This window comes from Cydia pomonella, chromosome 9 (assembly GCF_033807575.1).
Source record: "Cydia pomonella isolate Wapato2018A chromosome 9, ilCydPomo1, whole genome shotgun sequence".
NCBI classification, from domain to species: domain Eukaryota; kingdom Metazoa; phylum Arthropoda; class Insecta; order Lepidoptera; family Tortricidae; genus Cydia; species Cydia pomonella.
Window position 1 is genome coordinate 11587206 of NC_084711.1, and position 27694 is coordinate 11614899.

General features: G+C 35.3%; 1 protein-coding gene across 1 annotated transcript in view; it reads right to left on the minus strand.

Annotated features, from left to right (window-relative positions):
• LOC133521381 (uncharacterized) overlaps window positions 1-27694 on the minus strand; it is a 166505-nt gene that overhangs the window by 132044 nt on the left and 6767 nt on the right. The window contains 6 exon segments of the mRNA XM_061856321.1: window positions 933-1048; window positions 1176-1307; window positions 1402-1518; window positions 1636-1740; window positions 2249-2450; window positions 4637-4698. Coding sequence (XP_061712305.1) covers window positions 933-1048; window positions 1176-1307; window positions 1402-1518; window positions 1636-1740; window positions 2249-2450; window positions 4637-4693 — 729 coding nt within the window. The 5' untranslated portion in view covers window positions 4694-4698.

Consider the following 27694-nt stretch of genomic DNA (forward strand, 5'->3'; position numbering starts at 1 on the left):
AAAACATGCTATTTTGTAAACGACTACAGTTATGACTATAGTTGTTGCGAAACAATAATAGTACGTTTAATATTATTTCAAACGACACCTCACACGAATTGATCAGTGAAATAGAACCCGAGAAAAATTAAAAAGTCAACGAAGGGCGGCCGCTATTTTTATGACGGTACGTAGTGGTCCATGCTGAACAAAATTCGTCATTATTTGGTTATATAATATCATACACCAATAAAACTTATATTTTTAGAAAGCTAATGAAATGTCCCATATATTTTGAAATTACCTTAATTGCGGTAAAGTTATAATTAATTGAGTTATAAGCATGTTTTATCAGTATTTATGCCGACCATGCACGGAAAAAAATCGTGTATTTTCAAATATTTTGTAAACGACTACAGTTATGACTACGGTTACTAAGACACAATAATAGTGAATTTAATTATCTTTCAAACGACACCTCCTACGAACTGATCGGTCCCATAGCACTCAAAATGTGAACAAATATCAATCATGGTCGGCCGCCATCTGTCCCCCCTCCCCTTTTTTCAACCCCCCCCCCCCCCTAAACTAAAACCGGTCAATTTGTATTCTGGAGATAACGAGGAACTGGTATGGATCTGATACCAGTTTTAGGTATTTAGAAGAGATGTCTAAAATCGTGAAGGAGACGACTTCATGTTAATTTGCCTATAGTCTATAGTGCTACGGTTTTCTGTAAGGTAGAGGTACTTCCCCAGATGGGCTCTGCTCTAGATCTGGAATGACATTCGCTGTGCTGTGTGTGAGTGCCCATACCTTGATGTATAAATAAAACGAGATCCAGATTGTGATTGATCCACACTTTGACAATTAGGATCCTCTGACGTCACCGAGATCTTACGCCGGTTTACATTCATTTGAAATATTTTTTAAATCAGTGAAAAATAACTTACACCATCGAATGGATTTCCAGTGTAACCAGCTAAACAAGCGCACGTGTAATTTCCCGGATAATTTTGGCAGATAGCGTTGATTCCACAAGCGCCAGGTCGACGACATTCGTCGATATCTAAAATTAATATATAGGAGTAATCTGATTAAAAAAATCGAAAACAGATTAATGTAACTCTGATGGCAATACGGATTCGATACGAACCAATATTGCTAATACTATTTATATCTTAAAGGAAACATACCTCGGCATTCTTCCTCGCCGTCTCCTTCGAATCCACGATTGCATTTGCAGATGAAATGAGCAGGCAAATTGCAACACTCGGCGTTCGCTACACATCGTGATGCCACTGCTGGGTCTTCGCATTCGTTAATATCTGGCGATTACAAAAACGACAAATATAATCTCATACTTTTTAAGGTACTGAGCACAATAGCCCCAGTATAATAAGTATCAGTCTTTGTACTAACCTCTGCAAGTAAAACCATCGCCTTCATAGCCTGGGAAACAGGAACATTGGAAACTACCCACAGTATTTGTACAGTGTGCAAAAACATCACATGGCCGTTCCTTGCATTCGTTTACATCTAAAACAGCGATACGCAAGTTAATTGCCGTCATAGTTTAACAACTCGTAAGTCTATATAGTTTCTTGTTTTAAAAACAAAGTTAAAAACGGCAAAAGATGAGATGTGAAAACTTACCAGCTTCTTGGCAATTGCATCCTCCGAAACCGTCATTACAATGGCACACACCGTTAAGGCAAGCTCCATTTATACACTGCGCGCCATCTTCTTTGGTACAATCGTCTAAAATGTTACATAAATATGGGCGTTGTATTACATACTTATAATTGTAATTATAATTTTAATTACAATAATATAACATTGGTTGGTCTCTGTTGATTCAGCTACTGTACTATATCTCTATATAATCTTTGTACAATTATAATTCAATTTAAGTGTAGTGTGTAAGAAAGTAAAAGCGGGAGGGGCACCGCAAATTCGACCTATGCCATGAGTTCGCGATGCTGTTTTTTAGGTCTCCGTAGACAAAGGGTAAAACGGGACCCTATTACTAAGAATCCACTGTCCGTCCGTCTGTCACCAGGCTGTATCTCATGAACCGTGATAGTTAGACAGTAGTGAATTTTATTAATTAAGGTTCCATAGATAGTAATTTCGACTTCAATTAGTTACAGTGGTTCTTGAGGAGAAAATATTCAAGGGAATGAGGTATTAATTTTTATTTCTTGTCTTTAGAATGTAAAGTATTGTAATGTATGAACTAGAAACTTACTAATGGCAGTTGACTCACCTGTGCATTTCAGCTCTGACCTAAGTTCATCGGAAGCTTTATAGCAGTCTGGCACACCGTCGCATAATTTCGATAATTCATATAATTGTAATATTTGTGTTGATTCGTTTACTTGACAGCCAAAATAGCCGTCTTCTAAATTTAAGAAAAATACTTCTCGTTTTATTCCTAAACCTATTCCATATTGGCCTTCTGTCGCTACCTGTGAAATAATTGAGAAAATGTTTCACACGTCGATCGCCTGTTTAGGAATCACAAAAGTATTTGTAGTAAATGATATTCGAAAAATAAATCCAATATAAAAATCCGGTTTGGTATGTATTTATAAAGGCCCCTTTTTCATGTCCACACCATTTAACATTTGGGGACCTCGAGGAATCGCAGCCATCTTGGGAAATGTGTACCATCCTGGAGAAATTTGCGTTTTACTCTAAATCTACGTTATCTTTGAAAATATGGTGTAAAACAAAATCAAAGCTTATTAAATTCTGTACAAAAAGTCCTTTTATCTTTGCAGAAAAACTTCATCTTGTTATAAAAAATACTTGCTGAATCTAGGTTTAGCGCTTATACACTTCCAGGTGACATTCTTTTAATGGAAACTCGGAGGAATATGAATTCTACTTTTGTCTCTACATTTGTTCATTATCTACCACAATATCAACATTTTACTTGACTGCGACTTCACCAGAAATTAGAGTTATGGGTTTAAGTACTGATGATTCAGTACAACCTGTAGCTTAGGATACTAGCCGGATTTTTAAAAATGACATATCGGTAGATTCCTCTAGCCAAGTGGTTCCTAACCTTTTCAGTCCTGTCACCCCTAAGACTAACTAGAGATCCTGATTTTACCCCTCCTCCCAATAATCATCAATCGTCTTTCTTTTAGGTCTAATCTTTGTTAGCTTTAATTTAGCTTATTACCCCCGTGAAATACCAGTTTTACCCCCACGGGGGTAATTACCTCCAGGTTAGAAACCGCTGCTCTAGCCCTTCACAACCTGTTTACACTTGTTTTATTAAAGAAAAATCAGTAGAGCCGCCTTGAGAGAACGCAGAATATTAAATCATATTTTATGTTCTAGCGCCTAAATTAAAGACCCCTATTATTGAGCTGATTTGAATAAAACGGATATCAGTAGATCCATATATAATTAGTACACGAGTACTATGCAATACAAATTTACTAAAATTAACGGAAGAAAAATGTTCCAAAACAGATTTTAGGTCTCAATTGGGGTTCAAGCAATAGTGTCAGTAATCAAATTTGACACATACAATCTCTGGGATTCATGTTGACGTTACTTTAAATTCAGCTTCCATTTCTCCATACCTAATATTCACATAAAACTCCAAGATCCTGAGAAAAATAGAAAAAAAAACGGAGGAACGTTCACATGGATCCCAGACATAGTATGTGTCAAATTTGATTACAATCACTATTGTATGAACCCCATTTAAGACCTAAAATCAGCTTTTTCAATCACAATATTTAGCCCTAAACATTTTTTCTCTGTTAATTTTAGTAATTTTGTATTGCATAGCACTCGTGTACTAATTATGGATCTACTAATGTCTGTCTTATTGAAATACGCTCTATGAATTCTATGATTTACGCGCTAGAATAAAAAAATATGATTTAATATTCTGCGTTCTCTCAAGGCGGCTCTACTGATTTTTCTTTAATAAAATAAGTGTAAGCAGGTTGTGAAGGGCAAGAGCAATCTTCCGATATGTCTTTTTTTTTTCATCTGGCCAGTATCCTAAGCTACAGAGTGTACCGAATCATCAGTACTTAAACCCATAACCCTATTTTCCGGTAAAGTCGCATTCAAGTAAAATGTTGATATTGGGGTAAATCATGAACAAATGTATAAACAAAAGTAGAATTGATATTCCTCCGAGTTTCCTATTAAAAGAATGTCCCCTGGAAGTGTATAAGCGCTAAACCTAGATTCAGCAAGTATTTTCTATAACAAGATGTTTCTCCGCAAAGATATCTAGAACTTTTTTGTGTGGAGTTTAATAAGCTTTAATATTACACGGCTTACACCATATTTCTGCAGGTTGGTACACATTTTCCAAGATGGCTGCGATTCCTCGAGGTCCCCAAATGTGAAATGGTGTGGACATGAAAAAGGGGCCTTTAATTTACATACATACCAAATTTTAGAACTGTCCAAGAGATTTCGAGGTTTGTTCTATTCCGATTGTGCTAAATGTTAAGTACCTATTTATTTAACTTACTTAAGGCAAGGTTATCAAAAGTTCATCTATTTCGTGATCGATCAAATCATGGCTGAAGATAATGGCCTTCTAAATATTACTATTCACCGTTGTGATGTGATGGGTAGGTATATTATACTACGTACGGTAAGTACTTACATGTGTCGTTGTGACTAAAAGCGTCCAAACCACTAGAGGTAAGGTGTCTATATACATGGTCTCTGAAACAAAATAAAAAGATAAACGTTAAAATATTATATTAGACGTATTATAATTCTACCAAACCAACTGTTTATAATATTATTGTATGGGATCTATTTGTGTGAAAGAGGTGGAGCTAATTATTTTGTCTAAGTAAATATATTTGTTACTGCCTATTAAAAGGTCAACATATTATTTAACGACCGGTTTGGCCTAGTGGGTAGTGACCCTGCCTACGAAGCTAATGGTCCCGGGTTCAAATCCTGGTAAGGGCATGTATTTGTGTGATGAGCATGGATATTTGTTCCTGAGTCATGGGTGGTTTCTATTTATCTAAGTATTTATATATTATATATATCGTTGTCTAAGTACCCTCAACACAAGCCTTATTGAGCTTACTGTGGGACTTAGTCAATTTGTGTAATAATGTCCTATAATATTTATTTATTTATTATCGTAAAATAAACATAATTGATGCCCAACCTCGAAAAAAATTGAGTTAGAGCCCTAAGTGGTAGGGTAAATCGTCTATTACTGGTCACCTTCTACCTACTACAATGCAAACAATTAACATTCGTTCTGAAATTTTATAAATTTTAAAAATTAAATTGACTTAGAAAGGGTTAAAAACCAAAAAATCTTAAAATATCGTTTTACCTCCTACTCCTACTTATAGGTAAATTTTTTTTGTAAAGATATAAGTAGGTACCTAATATTTGTGTTTCTAAGTTCACACGGCGGAGACGCGAACACATACTTACAAGGAAGGGTACCCAACTGTCCGACTCCGATCTGATTCATTTTGATATATGTTAATTTTATAAAAATAATGAGCACGTGTTTTGTTATATCGGCTAAAACTCATTTTTTCCTAAAAAAATCGACATTCGAAGTTTTATAATATCTTATCACTATAGTTACACATAAAGACGGGTGTTTTTTTAGGAAAACTTGAGTTTAAGCAGATATAACAAAACACGTGTACATTATTTTTTCCTGCTCTCAAACATATACTCAAACAAGCCATTAACTAGCAAGTTGCTTGAGCATCACTTTCTATAGGAGTTAGAAGATTTAGTAACTTTTTAGTACTTTGGAGGACAATTTCTCCCAATAGGTTGAGTTTGGGCAGCTAAAAAAAAATACGTGCCCGTTATTTTAGACTACTCTATAACATATATCAAAATGAATCAAATCGGAGTCGGACAGTTGGGTACCCTTCCTTGTTAGTTAAGTAAGGTATAGGCGGATAAGATCGGATGGAGGGTAAGATCACAATTCCTACCAAAATAGTAGTCATTTTACACAACTAGAAATGTGTGATGGCATTTTATCAAACCCCTCTTGTCACATTGTAATAACCGCTCAGTCGTTTCAGTCGTGTGTTACGAAGCTTTAAAAAAGACACTTACAAGTTTTAAGAGATCCGGTCTTCAACCTACAATATTATACCAGTTTTTTTTTTAGCATTTGGTCTAATATTATAATTGAAATCAAATAATGGGAAGTTTAGGTATGTATACGACGTCATGCCTTTTTTATTAAAGTTGGCATACGAAGGCTGTAAAAGGAGATCCAATCTAAGGTGTGGAATCTCGGTATTCCGAGATCTTGCACCTTTTGTGCAAGATCAATCTTGCACGTTAAATCGTGCGCGATCTCGCAAAATTTGCAAGGTTTTTGCAAGATTGTGCAGCTATAAATTCCATGATTTCCATGCACTAATTTTCCTTATACGAAACCTGTATCTCTACGGTACTTCAAGGGTTTTTATCTACTTGTGCCATACGACTAAATAAACTTCAAGGGTAAGAAATGAAGACTTTCAGTCCAATCGTGGAGTCAGACAGGTGTGTATTCTCTCGCTACAGCTGTTCAATCTCGTAGGCGGACACACCATGCATTGGATCTTGGGGGATTGGAACGGAGGCATATGGATAAGCGGGCTCAATAATCTACGCTTTGCAGATGACCTTACCACTATAAGCACAAACTAATCTTACTTTATTAAATTATAGAACGGGACTTAATCGCATATTAGTCTCAATCTTAGAACTTAATCTTAACTTGTCGTGCTTCTGCAGAGGGTTCGAAAAAAGAGCGCGTAATACGGTTTCTGTGTTAATAAATCCAAGACCAAGCTGATGTTTGTGCAAAGGACAGCGCCGTTAAACTGAACTGGAAAACTATCAGATCTGGATACTATACAGGACTTTATTTACCTCGGATCGCTGATTGTGATTACCTCGTACGACGACTGTGACCGGGAGGTGATCAGAAAAGTTCAGCTCGCAAAATCCGCGGTAAGGCAGTTAGAGATCTGGCTAAACAGAGGAGAGAACCAAAGCAACCCAAACCAAGCTAATGGTATTTCCTAGACTCTGAAAGGGATTACTCGAAGTAGAATTTATGTATTTGAGATGGGCGCAAGATTTAAGAGATTCCATGGACGGCGCGCAGCACTAATGCGCCAATCCTGACGGAATTAAAAGTCTACCTACTAGTGCCACTTATCAACTACACTATATGTAATATGCATATTTCGTCTCCGGAACAATACTTAACTCGGTTTCAATACAATTACACTAGCAGCCAAATAACACTACACCCTACTCATAGTGTTGTGTTCCTGCCGGTGATTAATATGCAAACTTTTGGTACAGTAATCTCTATATAGAGACAGATACATAAATCATATTTAATAATAGTTATGTAAAATTTTAATTTTCACACAGCTGTATGTGCAAGAAATATTGGTAAAACAGTTAACGAAGTAGATTACTTTGACTAATAATATGTATAATAAAACTTGATTATTAAAATCATTTATTTTTAAACACTAAGACATATTCCTGCATTCCCATTCCCACATACTCTAATATTCTAAGTCTAACACATAAAATAGTTACCTAACACTGTAGGATCCGGTCTTACACCCTTTACCGAGAAAATTTTGAGATCCACAAAATCACCCTTGTGATCCACAAAATCATCCTTGTTGCCAAGTACTTTACGTTAGTTTCCGCCATCATTTTAGGAAAATAAACTTTATTCATGAAATATTTTTATTGACAAAAGACCGGATGTTTCAACGTATGCAACATAATCTCCTAATTTAGACTTGGAATTAGCTATTAGTCCGACCTTAGTCCGAGAAGGTTTTTCGATTGGGTGTCATAAAAAAATGTAATTTAACTTTGAATCTAGATCCTAAAGTAAAAAAAAAAACTGCTTATCTTTTTTTATAATTTGCATTAAACATTTGCAGGTAAAAGTTAGTGAGAATTGTGTAATTTCTTAAAATGGCCTTCAACTCGCCGAAAAATTGTCAGGTTTTACCCGCTAGGGGCTGATGGCTTCGAAGCGCTGGTGGCCCAGCGGTAAGAGCATGCGACTTACAATCCGGAGGTCGCGGGTTCAAACCCCGGCTTGTACCAATGAGTTTTTCGGAACTTATGTATGAAATATCATTTGATATTTACCAGTTGCTTTTAGGTGAAGGAAAACATCGTGAGGAAACCGGACTAATCCCAATAAGGCCTAGTTTACCATCTAGATTGGAAGGTCAAATAGCAGTCGCATTCGTAAAAACTAGTGCCTACGCCAATTGTCGGGATTAGTTGCCAAACGGACCCCAGGCTCCCAGGAGCCGTGGCAACACGAGGAAGAAGGCCTTAACTGTAAAAGTTACAATAAAGGTCCACTTAAGCCAAGAATATCGAAATTGTAAGAAAAATAGCGATGTTCGATTTTAGATGTTAGCGATTAATGTGTTCATAATTATTCAACACTCGAATATTACAATATACTTGATACAGACAAATTGATACTGCAGAACCTTATTAAATGTAGTACTTATTGTTGCCGTTACCAGCAACCATGTTGTTTCCGTTTATAATTGCTAGTCGCGACAAAGGCGAAGGCCATCTCGCGAGGTCAGATAACTGTGTGAATGGCACTTATTTTGGCCACTTACTTAATGTTCAATCAATACACGATTGTTATTAGGTTGATAAAAAACATTCCCTAAGACGTATGTAAGTGTCGTAAATATGTTTGATTTTACCGAATGCATACTTTATCCTAAAGCGAATCTGACACTATCAATAACATTAACTATTGACAGTGTAGTTTTTGGAATAAAATGAAAAAACTTTTCCAATTGGAAACCCCCGGATGACAACGTTGTTTGATCCGCAAAACATTACACGGTAGTGCCCCCCCCCCCCCCCGCTCCCCCCCCCCCCCCCCCCCCCCAAGACGAGCCAAGCGAAGCCCTTCGTTTTGAACCCTCATAACTTGGCTTTGGATTATCCCTAAACAAAATGATGTCAATAGTGGACTTATTAAACATAAAAAGTTGCAATTGCATAGTTATTGTACTTTAGATGGTATTGATATCTAAAAAAACCCTCACTCATTCACTGATGATCATCAAAACTCTTAGGGTAGCTCCTGAAGTCCTAGAAAGCTGAAAATTGGTATGTAATGTAAGAATTTAAACCCCAATAATGGGGGGTGAGCAACTTACAAAAAGAAGGCAAACCCCACCAAATGTTGCTAAGACGATACCATAAGGTTCGCGATGTCAAAAAGTTATCAGATCTCATGTAGAGCCAAGCTTCTAACTCTACAAGCCCTAACTTCATAAACTCTATATCTTTATCAAAACATGTGGCTTAGTTGTTTGCGTCCAGTAGGATGTTTGATGATCAAACATCAAACTTTGATCCTACTGGACGCAATAACAGCATATACATTATTTACTGCCTGGAAAAGGATTTAAAATACCTTCTTTTCTCTAAAGGGTTGCAGTTTAGTGCGAGGGTACAGAAGAAAGTCTTGTGGGGGAAATTTAATGACTTTTACACGGACGATAGCTTTTATTATATTCTAAAAAAATTGATGTATATGTTAAAAGGGGTATTTGATGATAGTTATCGTCCTGACCTAACCTGCAGATGATAATGACTTAATAACGAGTAGGTATATAAACATCAATGTTTATTTGAACATTGTGTGGGTGCTTGTTTAATGTCTATAACATGTAGTTTAACGAAAACAAGTATAACTTATACAAGCGAGTACTAAAAATGTGCATGTATCAGTTCAGACTAAGCATGACGAGCCTAGTTAGTTGCAGGTATGATATAACTGTACTACAGTCGTAGCTATAGTAGTGCACCACTATGCTCAGCTGTAAATCAATGTCGTTGTCCTAGTTGTCGCGGCGTCCGTTAAACATAGTACATACCGGCGGCAGCTAGAAACACGCGGTCACGTTATGTAACCACAACAATATTATGGATTTCCCGAAAGCATAATTATTATTATGCTATTCGTATATGTAACATTACTGTCAAGTTAAATCTTAATCGGTTTTCGATGAACTTGGTTATTTCAATTTGTGATATTAAAGAATACTTGTATATGGTTATTTAATATGTATTGTTAATAATGTTATTCAGTACCAGCTTTCTCCCGCGACTTCGTCTGCGTATAATTATAATTAGTAACCTTATATATACCCTTTTCACCTTCTTAGGGACAGCCCTGGTAACAGCTTGTGGTAACACTACCATGATAAAAACTGTCATATGTCCTTTCCAGGGTTCAAACAGCTCTGCGGTATACCAATGTTTCACCTAAACCTATGTACTGTACATATGGTGCTACTTTCATAATCATAATAGTACTACGATACAAGTGCGAAAAATAGGAAATTCGAAACGAGTGGCGATAAATTAAAACACGACCGAAGGGAGTGTTTTAAATCGACACGCGTTGCGCATTACCTATTCGCACATGTATCGTACAACGTTTTACAGTACATATAGCCCTTTAAATGTTCGGCACAGTAACGTAATATGCAAATGCACTAGTGCGATAAAGTAACACCATATGTAGGTACTGTAAAGTACTATTATTAAACATTAATATGGGTGTCAAATCCGTTTATTAGTCGTATACCTCGAAATCAAAATTCCTTGTAGCTTTTCACCTATTCGCGTTTCGCCGCGATCTCATAATTTCTGAACAGATTTTTTTTCTTGTAATATGATTTCTGGTCGCCAATTACAATGGTGTATAAAATTCATAGTATATTTACTTCACTGCCTTTCTTCACTGTAGTCACTTTTCACCTCGATACATATTTGTTTATAATGCGTTATTACATATCGTGACATTTCCTTTAAGCACTATACCTCTATAGTTTTGTTTTGTAAATGCATTTCGCACTTGTAGTTTATCTCCTGGTTTTGAGTGTGATATATAGAGGTAGATTTCCTAAATAACACATTCTCCAAAGCTAGTTAATGTATGGCTGTAACAATGAGGTCAATAAGCGACCGTATTTTTATTATATCCCAGTGATATATCCAATTTTTTTTTTACGATTAATACAATACAGCACAACAATATGCGACCCAGGTAAAATGCAACAAAAAAAATTTGCGGCTAACTAAATTTGGCTATTGGTAATACATGCTACATTAAAATTTGCTACTGTTGTAAAAATCTATTAAAAATATAGGCGAGTAACAAAATATACCACCGATATTACAGGCTACAGCAAAATACGCTATCACGGTGAAACGCGAATAGGTGAGAAGCTACAAGGATTTTTTATTTTCGAGGTATACGACTAACAAACGGTCAAATCTACAAAAGGTTTTCAGGCTTTCTATTATTGGCCTTCGTTTCATCTCTAGTAAAAAGCTCGTTGATGTCTTTTGTGTTATCTTAATCAAATTAATTGTAAAGTTATTATTTGGAAATTCATAAAAAAGAGTATGCGAGTTGGTCAACAGGTCTTATTTAAACACTAGTCAACGAGTAAAAAAACTTTGCTTGTAATCGACTAATACCAGCCATTATTACAATGTGAGTAAACTGGTCGTATCATCTCAACTTTTACTATCTGTAGGTACGTAATTAATCTCAAAATACTTATTTACGATACAAGTGCGGAAATTATATTCAAGTCATAAAATGTAAATTTTCTTAATATTAATTTCCTCGTAATATAATTTTGGATGAAGGTACCGTTATATTTGTTTCCCATTAGCTTTCTTCGTGACCTTCCACCCAAATTAAGAAAATGGTCTGGTCTGGTCTGGGTCTGGCTTGGAACTCTAATTGATCAAGCGGTCGAGAAGCGTCTCTGATTTAGCTTGGTCAAAAATGTGTTTGACTATGTACAGCTTTCCAGCTATTCTCCTCTACAGGTCACATTTCTCAACCGCAACTCGTAAATTTTTATGAGCAGGTTCGATAATTATATAGTTTTTCATCACACTAGAATAATAAGCGTGCTATTTCACGCAAGTGCAGCGGGAGCTAAAGTCTTTTTTATTCCCACGGGAGTTCTATCTTTTGTTTTAACCATTTCACTGACTCATACGAACCAAGTTGGTTTAATAAAATACTTGTTATTAATGAGTTTTAATTTTAAAATACCATTGAACTATTATTATAGGAATAATAACATTAATAACTTAACATACAATACCGACGTTTAGGTATATTTTTTACTCCAGCCTGCGGATGTAGTGAATCTCTCGTTTGCAATATTTTACTTACCCCCCTCGTTACATAATGTAATATTTTAGTTGATTAAGTTTAAAAAAAAATCAAATTGCGGAGCGGAGATCACAGAGGCACTACTTTTTATTTATGTATATAAATATACTGCTTCCTCTACTATATTTATTTTTTATGACAAGGCACAAAATTTGAAGTGCCAACACAATGGGTAACATTGTAATTACTCAGAAACAATACTATGTAACCAGTCAATAAGCACAACTATGTTAAACTGTAGTACCTAGCTATTGATGACAAGGTTTCTAACATAGATGACACAGTCTACTATTACGTAAGCTCTTAAGGTCGCAAGACACAAACAGTGCGACAATCTTCAAACATGGAATCCTTGACATACATACCTACCTATTTGTGATATGTTAAAATCAATTATGTAGTGATGTGTTTTGCTAAAGGACATTGGGCTAACCCTATCAAAATGTTACTACGCAAATCTGTCTGCAGCATATGCGAAAGTAATAAATATTGGTACCTTTTTACGTCTTCGGTACTAAAATAACACAGTAACATTCAGCCAAAGTACTTCCCAATCTGCCCAATCCAACTTTTCATCGTCATTTTAGTAGAACCTGGGCTATAATAACACGTATAGCCCTTGATTCAAAAAGCTCTGACAAAAATATAACTGCACCAAACACTGAGTTAAACCAAACTAAGAAGGGAACTGTCACGGTATCCTTTACAGAAAACTACAACCGAATTGGTCAAGTCGTTTTGGAGATAAATGAAAACATTTATTCGTTTGCAAAAGCATAAGCCTCTTACCCTAAATGCTACCGTCGACGTTCCATCACGTAAAACAGAGCTTATTTACATAAATATTTTACACAATTATTTAATAGATATATCATATATGATTATACATCTAATCCTAAATTAGCCTAGAGGTATTGTTCCCAGGACATTGGCCGCGTACCCCCTCTGCACAGTGAGGTTGAGTTCGCTTCTTAGTTTGGTTTAACTCAGTGTTGCAGTTATTTTTTTACATAAATTGCTACATTCCCAAAAAAAACCTTCCCGTCAGACGACTCATAGGCTTAATAAATCAGGATTACGGTAACAGTATGGTTATATTTATATCTTAAGTGTTCCTCTATGTCTAGTGTGTCAAAATTCATGAAAATGTTTCTATTTACTGAATTTCACTTCACCCAGACCCATTATTTTCTAAAACTGTAATAAGAGGTTTAAATATAGATTAAGTTAGGTTTATATATGTTATAACTACCTATTTAAAAATATATCTGCAAAATGTTTATGAAACTTTTATTTTTCTGTGAGAGAGGAAGCCCTGTAGGTGTTTACCTATTATAATTATGCTGTTAATCGGTGATTCATTTCTCGACGGCAGTGAAAGTGACCCCGCCCGAGTCATAAAAAGTAACAATCTTATCAAATTTAGGTAGGTACCCATACCTTACCTCCTTACATTTACTGTTAAAATTGATAACTAGGGTAAATACGAGTACACCAGTCGACTAATCATGCATTTCCATATTATGCTTGATACAACAGGTATTACGCCACATTATGAGATGTAATTGCACGGATATGCGTTCATGTTCTCATGTACGAATGTTGTGTCAGATCGAGCGTAAAATGCGTCCGGGCGTCCGTGCATTCGCTTGCGCCATTCACTTTCACGTCGCACCGAGCTCGCGACTCGCCGCTGCCGGCGCGGCACTCGGGGCTCCGCCATGTACGGCTACAGAAAGTGGGCTGCAAAACAATGCCTTTACACCAGTTTCTCTCCTGAGAAAATATTGTGTGTCATCTTATCAATGTTCGCTACTCAGTCCGTATACGACAAAACATCGTGTTGTTATTTGCTGTTTTGTTTAACGCGTGTTCCTTTTTCTCTATTGAATACTTTTCGCGCGAGGTCTTTTATTTAATGGTTTTAGAAAACTATGCTATTCATGTAAGTGTACATTTTATGAATTTGTACTCGTTCTGTTGGTCCACGTTTGTTAGTTTAGTAAATTAATATTTACAAGAGGATACATTTCTTAAGCAAGAAATCATAAATTACGTTTAGTATAAAATTTATATATTTTTCATCACATTTGCTCGTACACGGTGTTATTGTATGCCAGAATACTGAGATGAAATGAGCTACATTATGCCCACGGACGTAATACATTTTTTTATTACATTATGCCCTTGGTCATATTGGGCATAATGTATTTTCCTATCATTTACTCATTTTCTATGCAAGGAGATATCATTTTAAATTATTTTTTGTGCATGTTTAAAAATATTCAGTAGAATTACTTTTATAGCCGTTTAAAATATTTTTACACAATTTTCAATCGTGTCTGAATGCCGGATGCACGCCGGAATCGCCGCATGAATCTGTGCCTTCGATTCCTAACCTGTCAAATATGACAATATGGCGGACGAATGTTTGAAATGTCACAGTATTTAAGAATTATTTATCTTAAAATTTAGTTCTTTCCTCGTAAGCGTGATGAAAAACACTGTGTGTGCCACGGGCGGTACAAAAATTATGAATTCTTCTCTACCGCCCTTAATACGCAATGTACTAAAGTGGTACCTATTTTAACTGCACTTAAAGAACTGTATTAGGCTGCAGTAGTTTTTTTTCCATTCAGTGCTTACTAAGAGCAACTCAAAAAGTCGCATGAAATGACCGAACGACTTAAAATAATAGAACAAGGAAAGGCGACCGTTTAGGCACGGCCGAGATAAGAATGGGTTGCGGCAATACTAGTAACTGGCTTAAAGGCAATTCGTGTGAGGTAACGGATCTTACTAGCGGACTTACTTCTGTCTCGGTGACTTACCAGCAATTTAAAGCCAGTTTCAAGTAATATTCACAGAATGTATACATAAAACATATTATCGTAGTTAACGATATTCGTGACAAAAATGATATTAATATATAATCGGATTCATTTTAATCAGAAGTATCATTTGTAATAATTAGCTCTAAAATTAACTATAATTACAGTCTATATTGGCATCTATCTTGTAAAGCCTCTAAATGTGAACTGAGTGCTCTTAGGCCAGACTGTAGGGCTTCCAAATACCGGACATATCACAATACCGGTATTAATACCGAAACTGTCTTCATCAATACCGGGATCCCGAGATGAGAGAAAAATGTATAGTTTTATTTAAAACGGGAATCAAAAAGGCTCACTGTAAAACCAAATATATTCTAAGTATAAGCTTTTAGTAAAACGATACAGGCGGGAACAATTTCTCGCCAATCTAATTAAATAGGTGGGTTCATACAGAGTGAGCATACGTGCGAGGCAATTTCTTCGCGCACTAAATGGCCAGTGTATACGTGCCTCGGTCGAGGTGGCACACGCGTTTGCCTCGCTCGAGCGGCCCGCCTCGGCCGAGCCACGTCTACTCTGGCCGTTTTGTGCTCGCGCTGTGTGGACCTGCCTAATTATCTGATCAAATCAGGAGGTGTGTATGCAAAAATGAAATTGGCTCGCCGATTCCACTTTATTCGATTGTAAGATCGATGATCGATCAAATGAAGGTGCCTTGAACGCAAGAATACCAATTTCAGACGCTAGTATGCACATATGGGGACACTTCTTTAAAACTACGAGCCCCCGAATTCACCATAAATCTAAAATTGGTGATTGAATTGTGTACATGTGGACGCTGGATGAGATCGACGCCAATTTCTTTTCTGATCAAATTGGTCAATATCATCATTGTGTCTGGACTGGCCTTAAACAATCAATGTTGCCATCTGTAATAATTTTATTTGACAGTCCAGATTGGCAATAATTTTATCCAACATGTTGACTTCACCATTCACATTGTTAGTCCAACTTAACCAACCAGTCAACTTTTCATCAAATTTTCGCCAAAATTATTGCTCTTTTGTTTTTAATTTTTGATAAAATTTTAAGAACTAATTATATTAATGTCAGTATCATCATATTCATCACCCAGAAAACTTCAGAATTCATCCACCACCAACTACCAAATATTTATCTGACGCATAGCAACGATCTTGTTTCAATAATAAAATGAGGGCTAGATGCCAGTTATATGCGTGTGACATGTAGTAATGAGCTTATAGGTACAGCCGAATGTTTCCATTCTAATAGATATAAAGGGTTTATACTACTTATTTCCCTTGTTTTTGAAAATAACGGGATCCCGGTATTGCATTTTAAAATACCGGTATAGAAAAATGCTTTTAAAAAGAGAGATATTGAAAGCTCTAGGCCAGAGTTGCATAACTTAGAAATTAAATGAAAAGGGAGGTTGGACTTGTAGAAGTTCAAAAAACAACACTCGTTACGAACATAGCATAATATACATGTTTAGTAAACATATTGATTATTCCTTTAATTCTCAATCTATAACTTGTTTGATATATTTTATATGATATTAGTCTCAATGCTTGCAGTCGTGTCTTTAGAATCTTATATTTCTGGAATCTGATGAGTGAATTCTTAAACTGAAATCATAAAGTTTTGTAATATTTACAAGCATGTTTTAATTATTAATTTAAAGGTTTTGTAAAAATCGAATGGAATAAAACATCTGTTAGACATAAACTAACATTGGTATATTAGGACTTCCTATAGCTTACTCTAATCCCCTTTTCTCTACTCTTTGTTAGTATGACATATCACCCTCGATGTAAAACTACGTCAGTTACATGTTTGACTACAAGATTCGAGGCTTTGTGTGTGGATGTTTATGCATGTGTGTTCTATCTTTTGAAAGCTAATATCCAAATATTTTAACTAACAAGTTTGTTGGTGTATTTTTTCGTTCACTTTCGTAATTAACGTTGCGGGGTTACAATGTTTCTTTTTGTTCATCCTGTATTACCGACGGGTTAGGGCCCTTATTAGGGTTTAGGTTTTTGTGTCGAGGCATTTTTTGGCAAGGTGCCAATAGGTGCTCTTTTTGTACTCGTCTATTTGTATCTTCATTCAAAGGTAAGGTAAGGTAAGATAAAAGTCTGTGCTAATGCTTACAGTTCTAACTGAACGAAATTATTTATTAAACGGCTCCTCAGATAATTATAATATGCATTAAATACCTGCCTCTTGAAAGAACGACAACATTAATTGTACAACACTTACTCACTGCTCGACACAAACGACATCAACGCGCGCGAGTCCTGCTTTAATATTATTTTTTATTATAGTTTTTTCGTCTCTTCATAAAAGTTTAGAGACCCTCGAGTTTGGCTAATAACAAGCTAATAACTGTGATTAAGTTTCAGAACAAGGTCGAATTTTAGCACAATATTTATTAACAAGAAAAGAGCGACAGATATGCATACTTAACTTCTGTGTCTATCTTAATTTATAAAAGAAATTAATATATATAGATTTTACAGAATATAAAAGAATATTATATGAAATGCGTTTTATAACACACCTAATTAACCTTATACAATACGAATAAACTGAAAAACAAAAACTTTACAATCAAAAGGTTGTATCTTCATGGCACTTGCGTTTTATAAAAAAAAAAGATGTATGACAAAAAACTCAAAAACGTTACGTATAACTTTGTGACGATACATGCGCGGATTATATTTGTGTTTTGACGAAGCATGTGGTGGATTGCATTTGTATTTTATAATCAATAAAACTATTTATTGAAAAAAAAACGTTTATTGATCAAAAGTTACAGGCCAATTCGAACTTACATTATCTTCAGAATCATCTACAATGTACCTATGAAAAATAGGTATGACCGAAATGCACAATAACTAACTACGAGTAACATGTATCAATATTTATTCTGATGTCAGTGTACGTTGGAATTGACCTGTTACAGACGAAATAAAATAAGTCCTATCCAATGATTTGTCACACGATGATATATGCAATATTTATAACAAGCTTTTATTTAACCCGTCGTGCGTCCTAGTAACACGCGTGTTATACTAACTCAATTCGTCTCGTAGCGACTCGGTATCACACGTGTATTAATGTAGAGCAATATGAATAAAATTGCTTTGCATCACTTTGTTGTATGGTGGCCGCTCGACGAACTTGCAAAGTATATATGTAACTATGTATGTTTGTACGGTCCAAATCTCGCAAATTGATTTTGACCCACTTCCCTGTTTCCGATAAATCTGAAAATGTGCATACATATGTAAATTCAATATAATGGTACCATCGAGCTGATCTGATGATGGAGACTGGAGGTTACCATAGGAACTCGGTGATAAAAGAACGTAGCCTAATTGTGTTTGGGTTTGTTAGAATTGTTTCGATGAGTACTAGTTGCCTGTTGAAAGAAAAGTGAAATGTTTAACAAAAAACTTATTTATGGCATTGTCGTGGCACCAAATCCACAAAGTCTTGCCAAAATATTTGTTTTAACTACACAAAACGCACCTGCGAGTCCGGTGTTTATTTAATTTTTATTAACGTACGCCTCATAGTCAAATAATAAAATAGTTCTGACTTACACACTATTTTGAAACTAAAAAAACAATCATCTTAATCCTTAAAAAAACGGAATGTCCATTTATATTGAACATACATACCTAGCGAGTGACTTCATTCCTCCGCTACGCGACACAGCAAAAATGTCAGAATCTGAAGAGACCTTGTTTGTTTTCATTGTTATATCGCAATGAATTCTAAAGCATTAATTAACATATGTTACAAATCTTTACAAAATATTACCTTAAGTAAGAACATTGTTAACGCGGGAGCTACCTGAGCAAGTGAGCATTCCCGTTAAACCGGATTTGTGTTAAGTATTTAATGAAAGGATTAAAATCTCGCTTCATATTTTCCTGTCCACTATGATTTTTTAATTGTCATATATAAGTAATAATAAAGTAGAATTGACCAATTACAACTATTAACTGACTGACACCAAATACTGTAATTCGGATTTAAAATTTAAATTAGTTGGTAATTAAAGAAGGATTGGTTATATTGTTATTCGCTCATTAGGTACGGTATATTCAGGTAATTCCGAAAGGGACTCTTATTACAAAGGAATATCATTTTTACGATTTCCGACTTTCAATGGTTTTTGAGATTTTAACCTACCTTGATATCTTATATTTATTCAAAAAAATTGAACACTCGGTTGGAACGAAGTATATTATTATTGATAAACGTAGTCTATTATTGATCAAAGAATACAAAAAAAAACCAAAATACATCTTGTTATAGAAATGACTTGCTGAATCTAGGTTTAGCGCTTATACACTTCCAGGGGACATTCTCTTAATAGGAAACTCGAAGGAATATGAATTCCACGTTTATCTATTCATTTATTAATGATCTACCCCAATATCAACGTTTTACTCGACTGCGACTTCACCAGAAAGTAGGTTTATGGATTTAAGTACAGATGATTCAGAACAACCTGTAGCTTAGGATACTGGTCGGATTTTTTAATATGACATATTGGGAGATTCTTCTTGCCCTTCACAACCTGCTCATACACTTGTTTTATTAAAGAAAATCAGTACAGCCGCCTTGAGAGGTCGTCGAATATTAATAATATTCGACCCTATTACTAAGACTCCGCTGTCCGTCCGTCCGTCCGTCCGTCTGTCTGTTAGCCAATTGGAATTTCTACAGATTATGTATTTCCGTTGCCGCTATAACAACAAATACTAAAAACAAAATAAAATAAATATTTAAGGGGGCTCCCATACAAAAAAGTGATTTTTAGATAATGGTACGGAACCCTACGTGCGCGAGTCCGACTCGCACTTGGCCGGGTTTTTTTTTTCTTCTAGCGTCTAAATTATTGAGCGGATTTTAATAAAACAGACATCAGTAGATCCATAATTGGCACACGAGTGCTATGCAGTACAAATTTACTAAAATTAATAGAGGGAAAATATTTAGGGCTAAATTTTATGATTGCCGAAACAGATTTTAGGTCTTAAATGGGGTTCAAACAATAGTGACAGTAATCAATTTGACACATACAATTTCTGGGATCCATGTTAACATTCCTTAAAATTCGAGCTTTGGGGACCACGAAGATCAGGCGCCCTCTTGAGAAGTAAGTCTTTTTGATTTCTTTTTCTATTTTTCTCAGAATCTATGAGTTTCATGAGAATATTGTGTATGGCGAAACGGAAGCTTATTAAATTCCACACAAAAATTATATATGACACTTATGTCCCTAAAAAAGGATAATTGTTTATATTGCCCTTTTTGAAGTCGGTTTACTTTTTTTTGTAAAATGTTTTTATTACCGATGTATCGATGAAATAATTGATTGCGCGCTACATTTAGTAGCCGTATCACTAACTGTACAGGTATTTGCCCACACTGTTAACTGTCCATCGGGGGACCTTATTACAAAAGGCATAAGGTCCACCGATGGACAGTTAAGAGTGTTGCTGTTTGTAACTACCTCATGCGTTTAGCTCATAGCGGTACCTTCCCACTGTTTCTAAGGCAAAAGCGGGCTCAAATGTTATGATCTTGATGTTATCACTGCAAAGTGCAAGGTTATTCTAGTCATATAGCTGTGACAGTATTTATACACGTACAAGTTCACGTAATTCACATGTCATGTGTAAAAATATGGGTGCACACCAGTTGCTCAAAAATAAGTCCCATAGCTCTTATATCGGCGAATTAAATATTTTTTTAATAGAATGTCCCATAGCTCTTAATTCACCCACTAAGAGCTATGGGTCCACGCAACCCATATTTTTATACTTGACTGTACGAGTTAGTGTTGCCAGGCGTACGATAATTGTCGTACACGTACGATAATTCCAGCCCTTAGACGATGCCACCAAAAGTCTAATAGTTTTTGAAGCAAAATATGAAACATTCCCTGAGAAATATTAGGCTACAATAAGCACCTTTTGAGTATTCGGATTCTTGGATTACGTCAAAAATGGCGAAATTTCATGGAAACCGTTGGAATGTATCACAAAAATACAAAAATATATAACTGATTTTTGCGCAATTTAGACGAAAATTGCGTTTTTGTTTCATTATACATTGGTCATGTAGGCTTGTTTTGCAAGAAATTTTGGGAGTAGTGCATTTTTGATAGGCGTGCGATAATTTTTTCATCGGTACGATAATTTTGACACTAGTGTACGATAATTTTCTTCCGCTCACCTGGCAACACTGGTCACGACACGATTCTGCTAGTTATAAAATGAACATTGAACTCGCATGTGTACGCACGCTTACCCGAGCTCATCCTAGTTATGTTAATGTTCGGTTTTATGAAACTGAAACAGTATCTATGCAGTGAACGGAAATAAAACATAATAATATCTATGTAACTAAAACTCGAGATTAAAATAATAAGATGTCGATGTCGTACGGAATACCACCACCGTACCGTACCTCAGGTAATTTACTTAAAACCTTTTGACGGGAAAATGTTACTTTTGTTTAAGAAAGAAAAGAAAATAAAGAAGAAAGAAAATAAAAGAAAGATATATTTGAAACGAATGGCCATACCAATCATGGTATACAGGTCAAAACTACATTGGGCGGTTTTGGGTCATGTAAGTCACAACTATAAATTAAGGGGCCCACTGATTACCAGTTCGCTGGACAATATTGGCCAGTCAGTTGTTCGCAAAAGCCGAGAATCCTGAATAACTGGCAGGCCTATATCGTTCGGCAAACTTGTAATCAGTGGGCCCCCTTTCGACTCCAGTAACGTTCGGGTGACAGAAGAAATATCCTTTGTTTTTCTAAGTTGATGTGTTCTTACTTCCTTGGCACAAATTGCACACAGACTTATACGACATTGAGCAAGATTAGCTGCCTATCACAACTAATGGTTATCTGACGCTATCTAACATTAACTTACGACCTTCACCTTTTTAATTTACACTTAATTACCTACTTCAACATTGACAATAGGTACGACACCCACAATACTAATTACAAGTTTAAAACCTATACGGAGGTTACACGTCATATGGACATAAACCTTTATGGCGTTATTCATAAACTCGTTACTGGCCTGAATTAGCTATGAATCGTTTGTCTTTATCTGTCATTTTGACTTACATATTTGTAAGAAAGGGATAATGCATAATGTAGCTAAATCAGGCCCGTAAAGTTTTATGAATAAGAGGGGTAATTGATTTATTTTTTACTTTTAATACTTTTCCTGCTCCTATACTTTATTTGTCATTTATACACCTATGATTACTTATATAAGAACATGCTTGAAGAAAAGTACATAGGTAGTCTGTTCCTCTTACCGGCACGAATGTTGTAAAATCGCGATAATAATGTGATGAGGTTGATGTGTAAACACAACTTTATAATAATATAAAACTTATTGAAAGTCAAATGGCGTTCTAAAAGTTTTAATCATGTGTCTAAACTTTAGACAAGAAGAAAACTTTGTAGCCACAGTAAATTTACTGCCATCTTTAGACTCTAAAGATGGCAGTAAATTTACTGTGGCTACAAAGTTTTCTTTGACAATCCACCTCTATTTCAAACTGTCTTTGATATAACTAAGATTAAAAGCTCGTAGGGTCTTTCTTAAGGCCCCGTAGATTCGTGTTCTTCTCTTACTCATACTTTTTTTTTACTTACTACTACTTTTGTTCGGTTAAATAAAAAAAATGATCGATAAGTTCCCTCAAACATGGTGTTGCAGATTTTTAGAAGCAATTTTCATATATTTAGCTTCTGTACATAATTTGTTACACATTTTTAAACTGCATTCTAGACCTATGTTCGTGATTTTTTTATATCGAGCGAAAGTCAAAAACTCAGGATTCGAATCGATACAGTCCCTCGAGAAAGGCCTCAAGATTGCTAATTACATTTATGGCAGCCGTATTGTGATAAAAAAAAGGGCTAAAACTTTTTAAAAACTCCTTTTGCTGAACCTACTGCACCCCTTAACAATTTTCTCCTTGAGCTGCACCTCGGCTCAAGTTGTCACTCAGGCCACTCGCCTTTTTGACCTCTCTTATAGAACTGTTGCATAAAATAATATTATGTGTATATCTTTGGCTTCTCTATGATATACCCGTAGGTCATCTCATATAATAACAGAGTAAATGGTCTGACAGACAAATTTCATAATCAAACCCATAACAATGAGTCTCTATTTAGGGTAAAGGCACCTATTACCGTGGTAGTTAAGGAACTTTTCAAAAGAGATCCAAAAATTAAGGGTATCAATGCTGTCTAAACGCCAGGATTTTTTTTTTCATCAGAGCATTTAATGAACTTTCCGTTTCACACGTTTTTGGATTCATTTTGGGTTATTATATCTATTAAAATATTTTTTGAAGCCAAAATGACCAAATCTTCTATTACCGTGGCAAGGGACAGGCTGTGATTCTATTATCGCGAATTGAGCTTTCATTACCGAGGGTACAATTGGCATGATTTTTCTGCACTCGTTAACAGAAACCAAACTCAAAATTCGAAACCTAATACCGAGGGTTAAAACAATAATAACGACGTGGGTTCTGTATATTATTTTTGTGTCATTAAGTTTAATAATGACACAAAAATAAAAAATAAAACTATAGGAGTATGTTTAAAAATAAGAGATATATTCGAAGACATTATAATTACACTTTGGCACAATCAAATACTATTAAATAGTTAACTTACCAAGTACCCACGAGTACCTGTATAACAAGTTATAAGTTGAATGTTTTACATGTAAAACAACAAAAATTATTGTTAGTAAAGTTTTACTAAGGACGTATATGACAAATAGGCCTGCCTGTTATTAAATAAAGTAATTTTTAAATGCTATAAAGATTGATAAGAGTTTGTCTTACTGACATAATTAGCTGCACAAAAAAAAAACAAGTAAGTAACATTTTCTCATAAGGCACAGCGTAAATTATAGTCGAAATTTTATAAGCTGGACGTTTACCACCTGAGTGAAAGTTTACCACAGTGAAATGGTAAACGTCCACATTATAAAATTTCGACTATATATAAAAACATGAAAATTTTTAATTCTAATATTTTTGATAAGGTAATTAAGTTAAATAAAGTCTCTCACATATTATGTGTTATAATTTACCCGTTTATAACTAACAAATCACAGTACTTTTCTTATTGCTGATTCTTATAGCTAAAAAAAATCATGTCTGAGATTTTGGACTACTGTATAAATAAAATTATATAAAAAAAATCTAATCGGAACTGTCCGGCAGTTGGGTACCCTTCCTTGTCTGTCAGAGTAATAACTGAATCAGAAAACAAAAGAATTTAAATCTGATAATGATAGCTGAAGTCTAAATTTTATCAACGAAATCTGTACTTGCGGTACCCTAAATGCGATATTTCAATACAATACCAAATAGTCACTCGGTAATAGATAACTCTTTAAGAGCCTATTACCGACCCATTCGATATTTCTCTGGGTCGGTAATAGATTTCTATACATTCTATTACCGAGGGTAATCTGATCATACCATCGGTAATAGGCTTAATTTGGAGTTTAATTAAACCTAATTCCGACCCATAAAAAGAATAAAACACAGATGTTTTTTTCAAATCAAATCAAACACGTATATTACAAGCTTCTTGTAAAGACAAAAACACATAACTGGCAAGTAAATTTTAGGTTTTAACTTAAAATAAAAAAAAGTTGACAGATTAAGGGTTCCCATAGAAACAAGGAAATCGGTGCTGAAGTTTTTGTTAAAAATTAAGGGTTAGTTGAATACTTTCCATACCACGGAAATAGCTCTTTAATAGCGTGAATAGATCAAGATTGGAATAAATAAAAGAAATTATAAAATTGATAATTTGTACCAAAACTAAAGAGTAAATAACAAAACTACCACTTTTTCTATTAACGTGGCATACCACGGAATTACTTACCACAGAAGTAATTGGCGTCTATCACCGCTGTATTTTATTTTCAATTTTAAACGTATTTCCCGGTCAAAAACTAAGTTAAAAGTAATTCAAAATCGTGTAGAAAACAATACACAACCTCTTAAAAGGCATTGCACTAGTTTATTCTCCATAACTATTACGTAAAACACTAAGTAAGATTGGAGTGCACTTACCTGTGGAGTCACGCGTCTGTATGGAACAACCGGTTCTTGCGCCGCCGTCGCACAAACTGACGAATCGCGAGTTTTTTGTTACACTCACACAAAAGCACACTAATGGGCACGATAGACCAATGAATGAGCTTGTTTTGTGTATGCTTTATTTCTTAGAGAATAGATCTGTTTGCTTGCAAAATGCGTATTTGTAAACACCGCGGTGTTAGACGTCGATTTTGATACCCGCGTTAATAGGCGCCGTTACCCTAATAGATTTCTAAATAGCATATACTTACATGTCTGTTAGATAGAGACTCATTATTTCAGACTACATTTTATATTGAAGATAATTTTACAAAGAAAACTAGCAGAGATGCCGCCGGCTCTACTTAAAACTTCGTTAGTTTAAACACAAGTGTTACAATATAATATCCACACCTAAAGCAGTCACGCAACTCATCACAAAACTGTATGCGCTTGATTGTTTCATGTGAGAAATGAGTAAACCGTACATTTGTATTGAGCGCATGATTGTCATTGGAAGATGGATGGGTGACGCGTGAGAGTATGGGACTGTTCCGTCATTACGGAGGTATGGAGTGACATAACGGGCCCTGCAGGCGCGCGACCGCTCCGCAACAGGTGCGCGGTGCCGCGATACACCGACCCCCGCCATATGTGGTCTGCGGAGTTATCGTTGGCCGCTACCTCAGTTTTATTGCTTAGCATTTTATCGTTCAATGTATTTGAGAATGAAAATTATCTTGTTTCTAAAGCGGCTATAATATTTTATCTAGACAAATTAGTTTTTCTTTATGAATCTTCATTTAGAATGCTTAAAGTAAGTAAGTAGTAAGTATGATGATAGGAGATAAGACAGCTGCAAGTGCTTATATGATTAAAAACCGGACCGCGGAGCTCTGCTCTGGATAGATGCAACAACACATGACACATATACTCAATCAATTGAATTTTATAGAGTATCAAATTTAACCGCGAGAATTAAAACAGCTCAATTAGTCGTATTTAAGATTTTTTTGAGACGTAATGATCAAGTTAATAACCTTTTTTTTTTAGTTTGAAAGCCTCCAATTAGCAGCGGTTTCTTTAAAAAAATACACCGTGCGAATTAAACATTAATTCACAACAACAGTAAAGAATAGAGTCTATGTCGAAACGTTAGGTACAAGAAAATATTCTTGATCGTAGCTGATTACAATTAACCGCTTTGTGGGAATAAATTGCATTAACAACAAAGGAACCTTGGCTCCGTGGACATTTATTAATAGATGATACTACATAGTATTTACTTTTAACAGTTTATTTCGCCTGTTGTCTCGCCACTATCACATTGTCAAATCATACTTAGGGCCAGATTTTTTTAGTACCTAAATCTGGCGAAAATAATGTTAAAAAAAATATTTACAGTACATATGGTGCTACTTTATAGCACTAGTGCGAAAATTAGCATATTACGTTACTGTGTCGAACATTTAAAGGGCCATATGTACTGTAAAACGTTGTACGATACATGTACGAATAGGTAATTCGCAACTCGGTCGTGTTTTAATTTATCGCTACTCGTTTCGAGTTTCCTATTTTTCGCACTTGTATCGTAATGTACTATTATGCATGCTTTTGGAAAGAAGACTGTGCTAATTTTAAAATGATGCATATGACGCAGTATTGATAAAACAATGGTTACAAAGAAGAAAAGGACAACGGTAACAGACTTAATATTAATTTATGATAAACTATTTTCAAGGCTGTATTTTGCGTCATGGGCTGTATCATCTTTCAGTATTATCACAGCATCTTTCTTTTTTTAATTTTCCATTTACTAGTCAAAATTAAAAAGAGAATAACTTAAATAATCCTAATCAGATACTGAAGTAATCAAGCAATTCATAAGTATGCGTGACTAAGCATAGTTCAAATTAGCTGCGGCTGCGATGCGACGTATTCGCATTGTAATGGACAATAGTTTTGCCCACCACGAGAATAATTTAACGAATCCTCTGTTTTTACGAAGCTGTAGCATCCGGTAGGCCCCAGGTTACGGCGGCCAGTTCGAGGTCACTTCTCGATACTCATTAAAATTTTGCTTTATTTATTTACGCGGTCTGGATGGATGTCTCTCTGTTACTGTAACTAGTTTTTGACACTGAATTTTCGTACGTAACGTCACGGAAATATTTAATTCTGCCTGATCCACGAAACCCAAGAACACTGAGATTGGCTTTACGGCAACGAGTAGGTATAGGTAATTAGGTTTCAGTTTCATGCTTTGTTAGATATCGTAAATGACAAACCCCATATAGCCATAGCTTTTACAGGTACAAAAATTTAACGATATTCCAATTTTTCGTTATTCATAAAGGAAAGATTAAGTAAGAAATAAAAGGGTTTATTACTCTTTT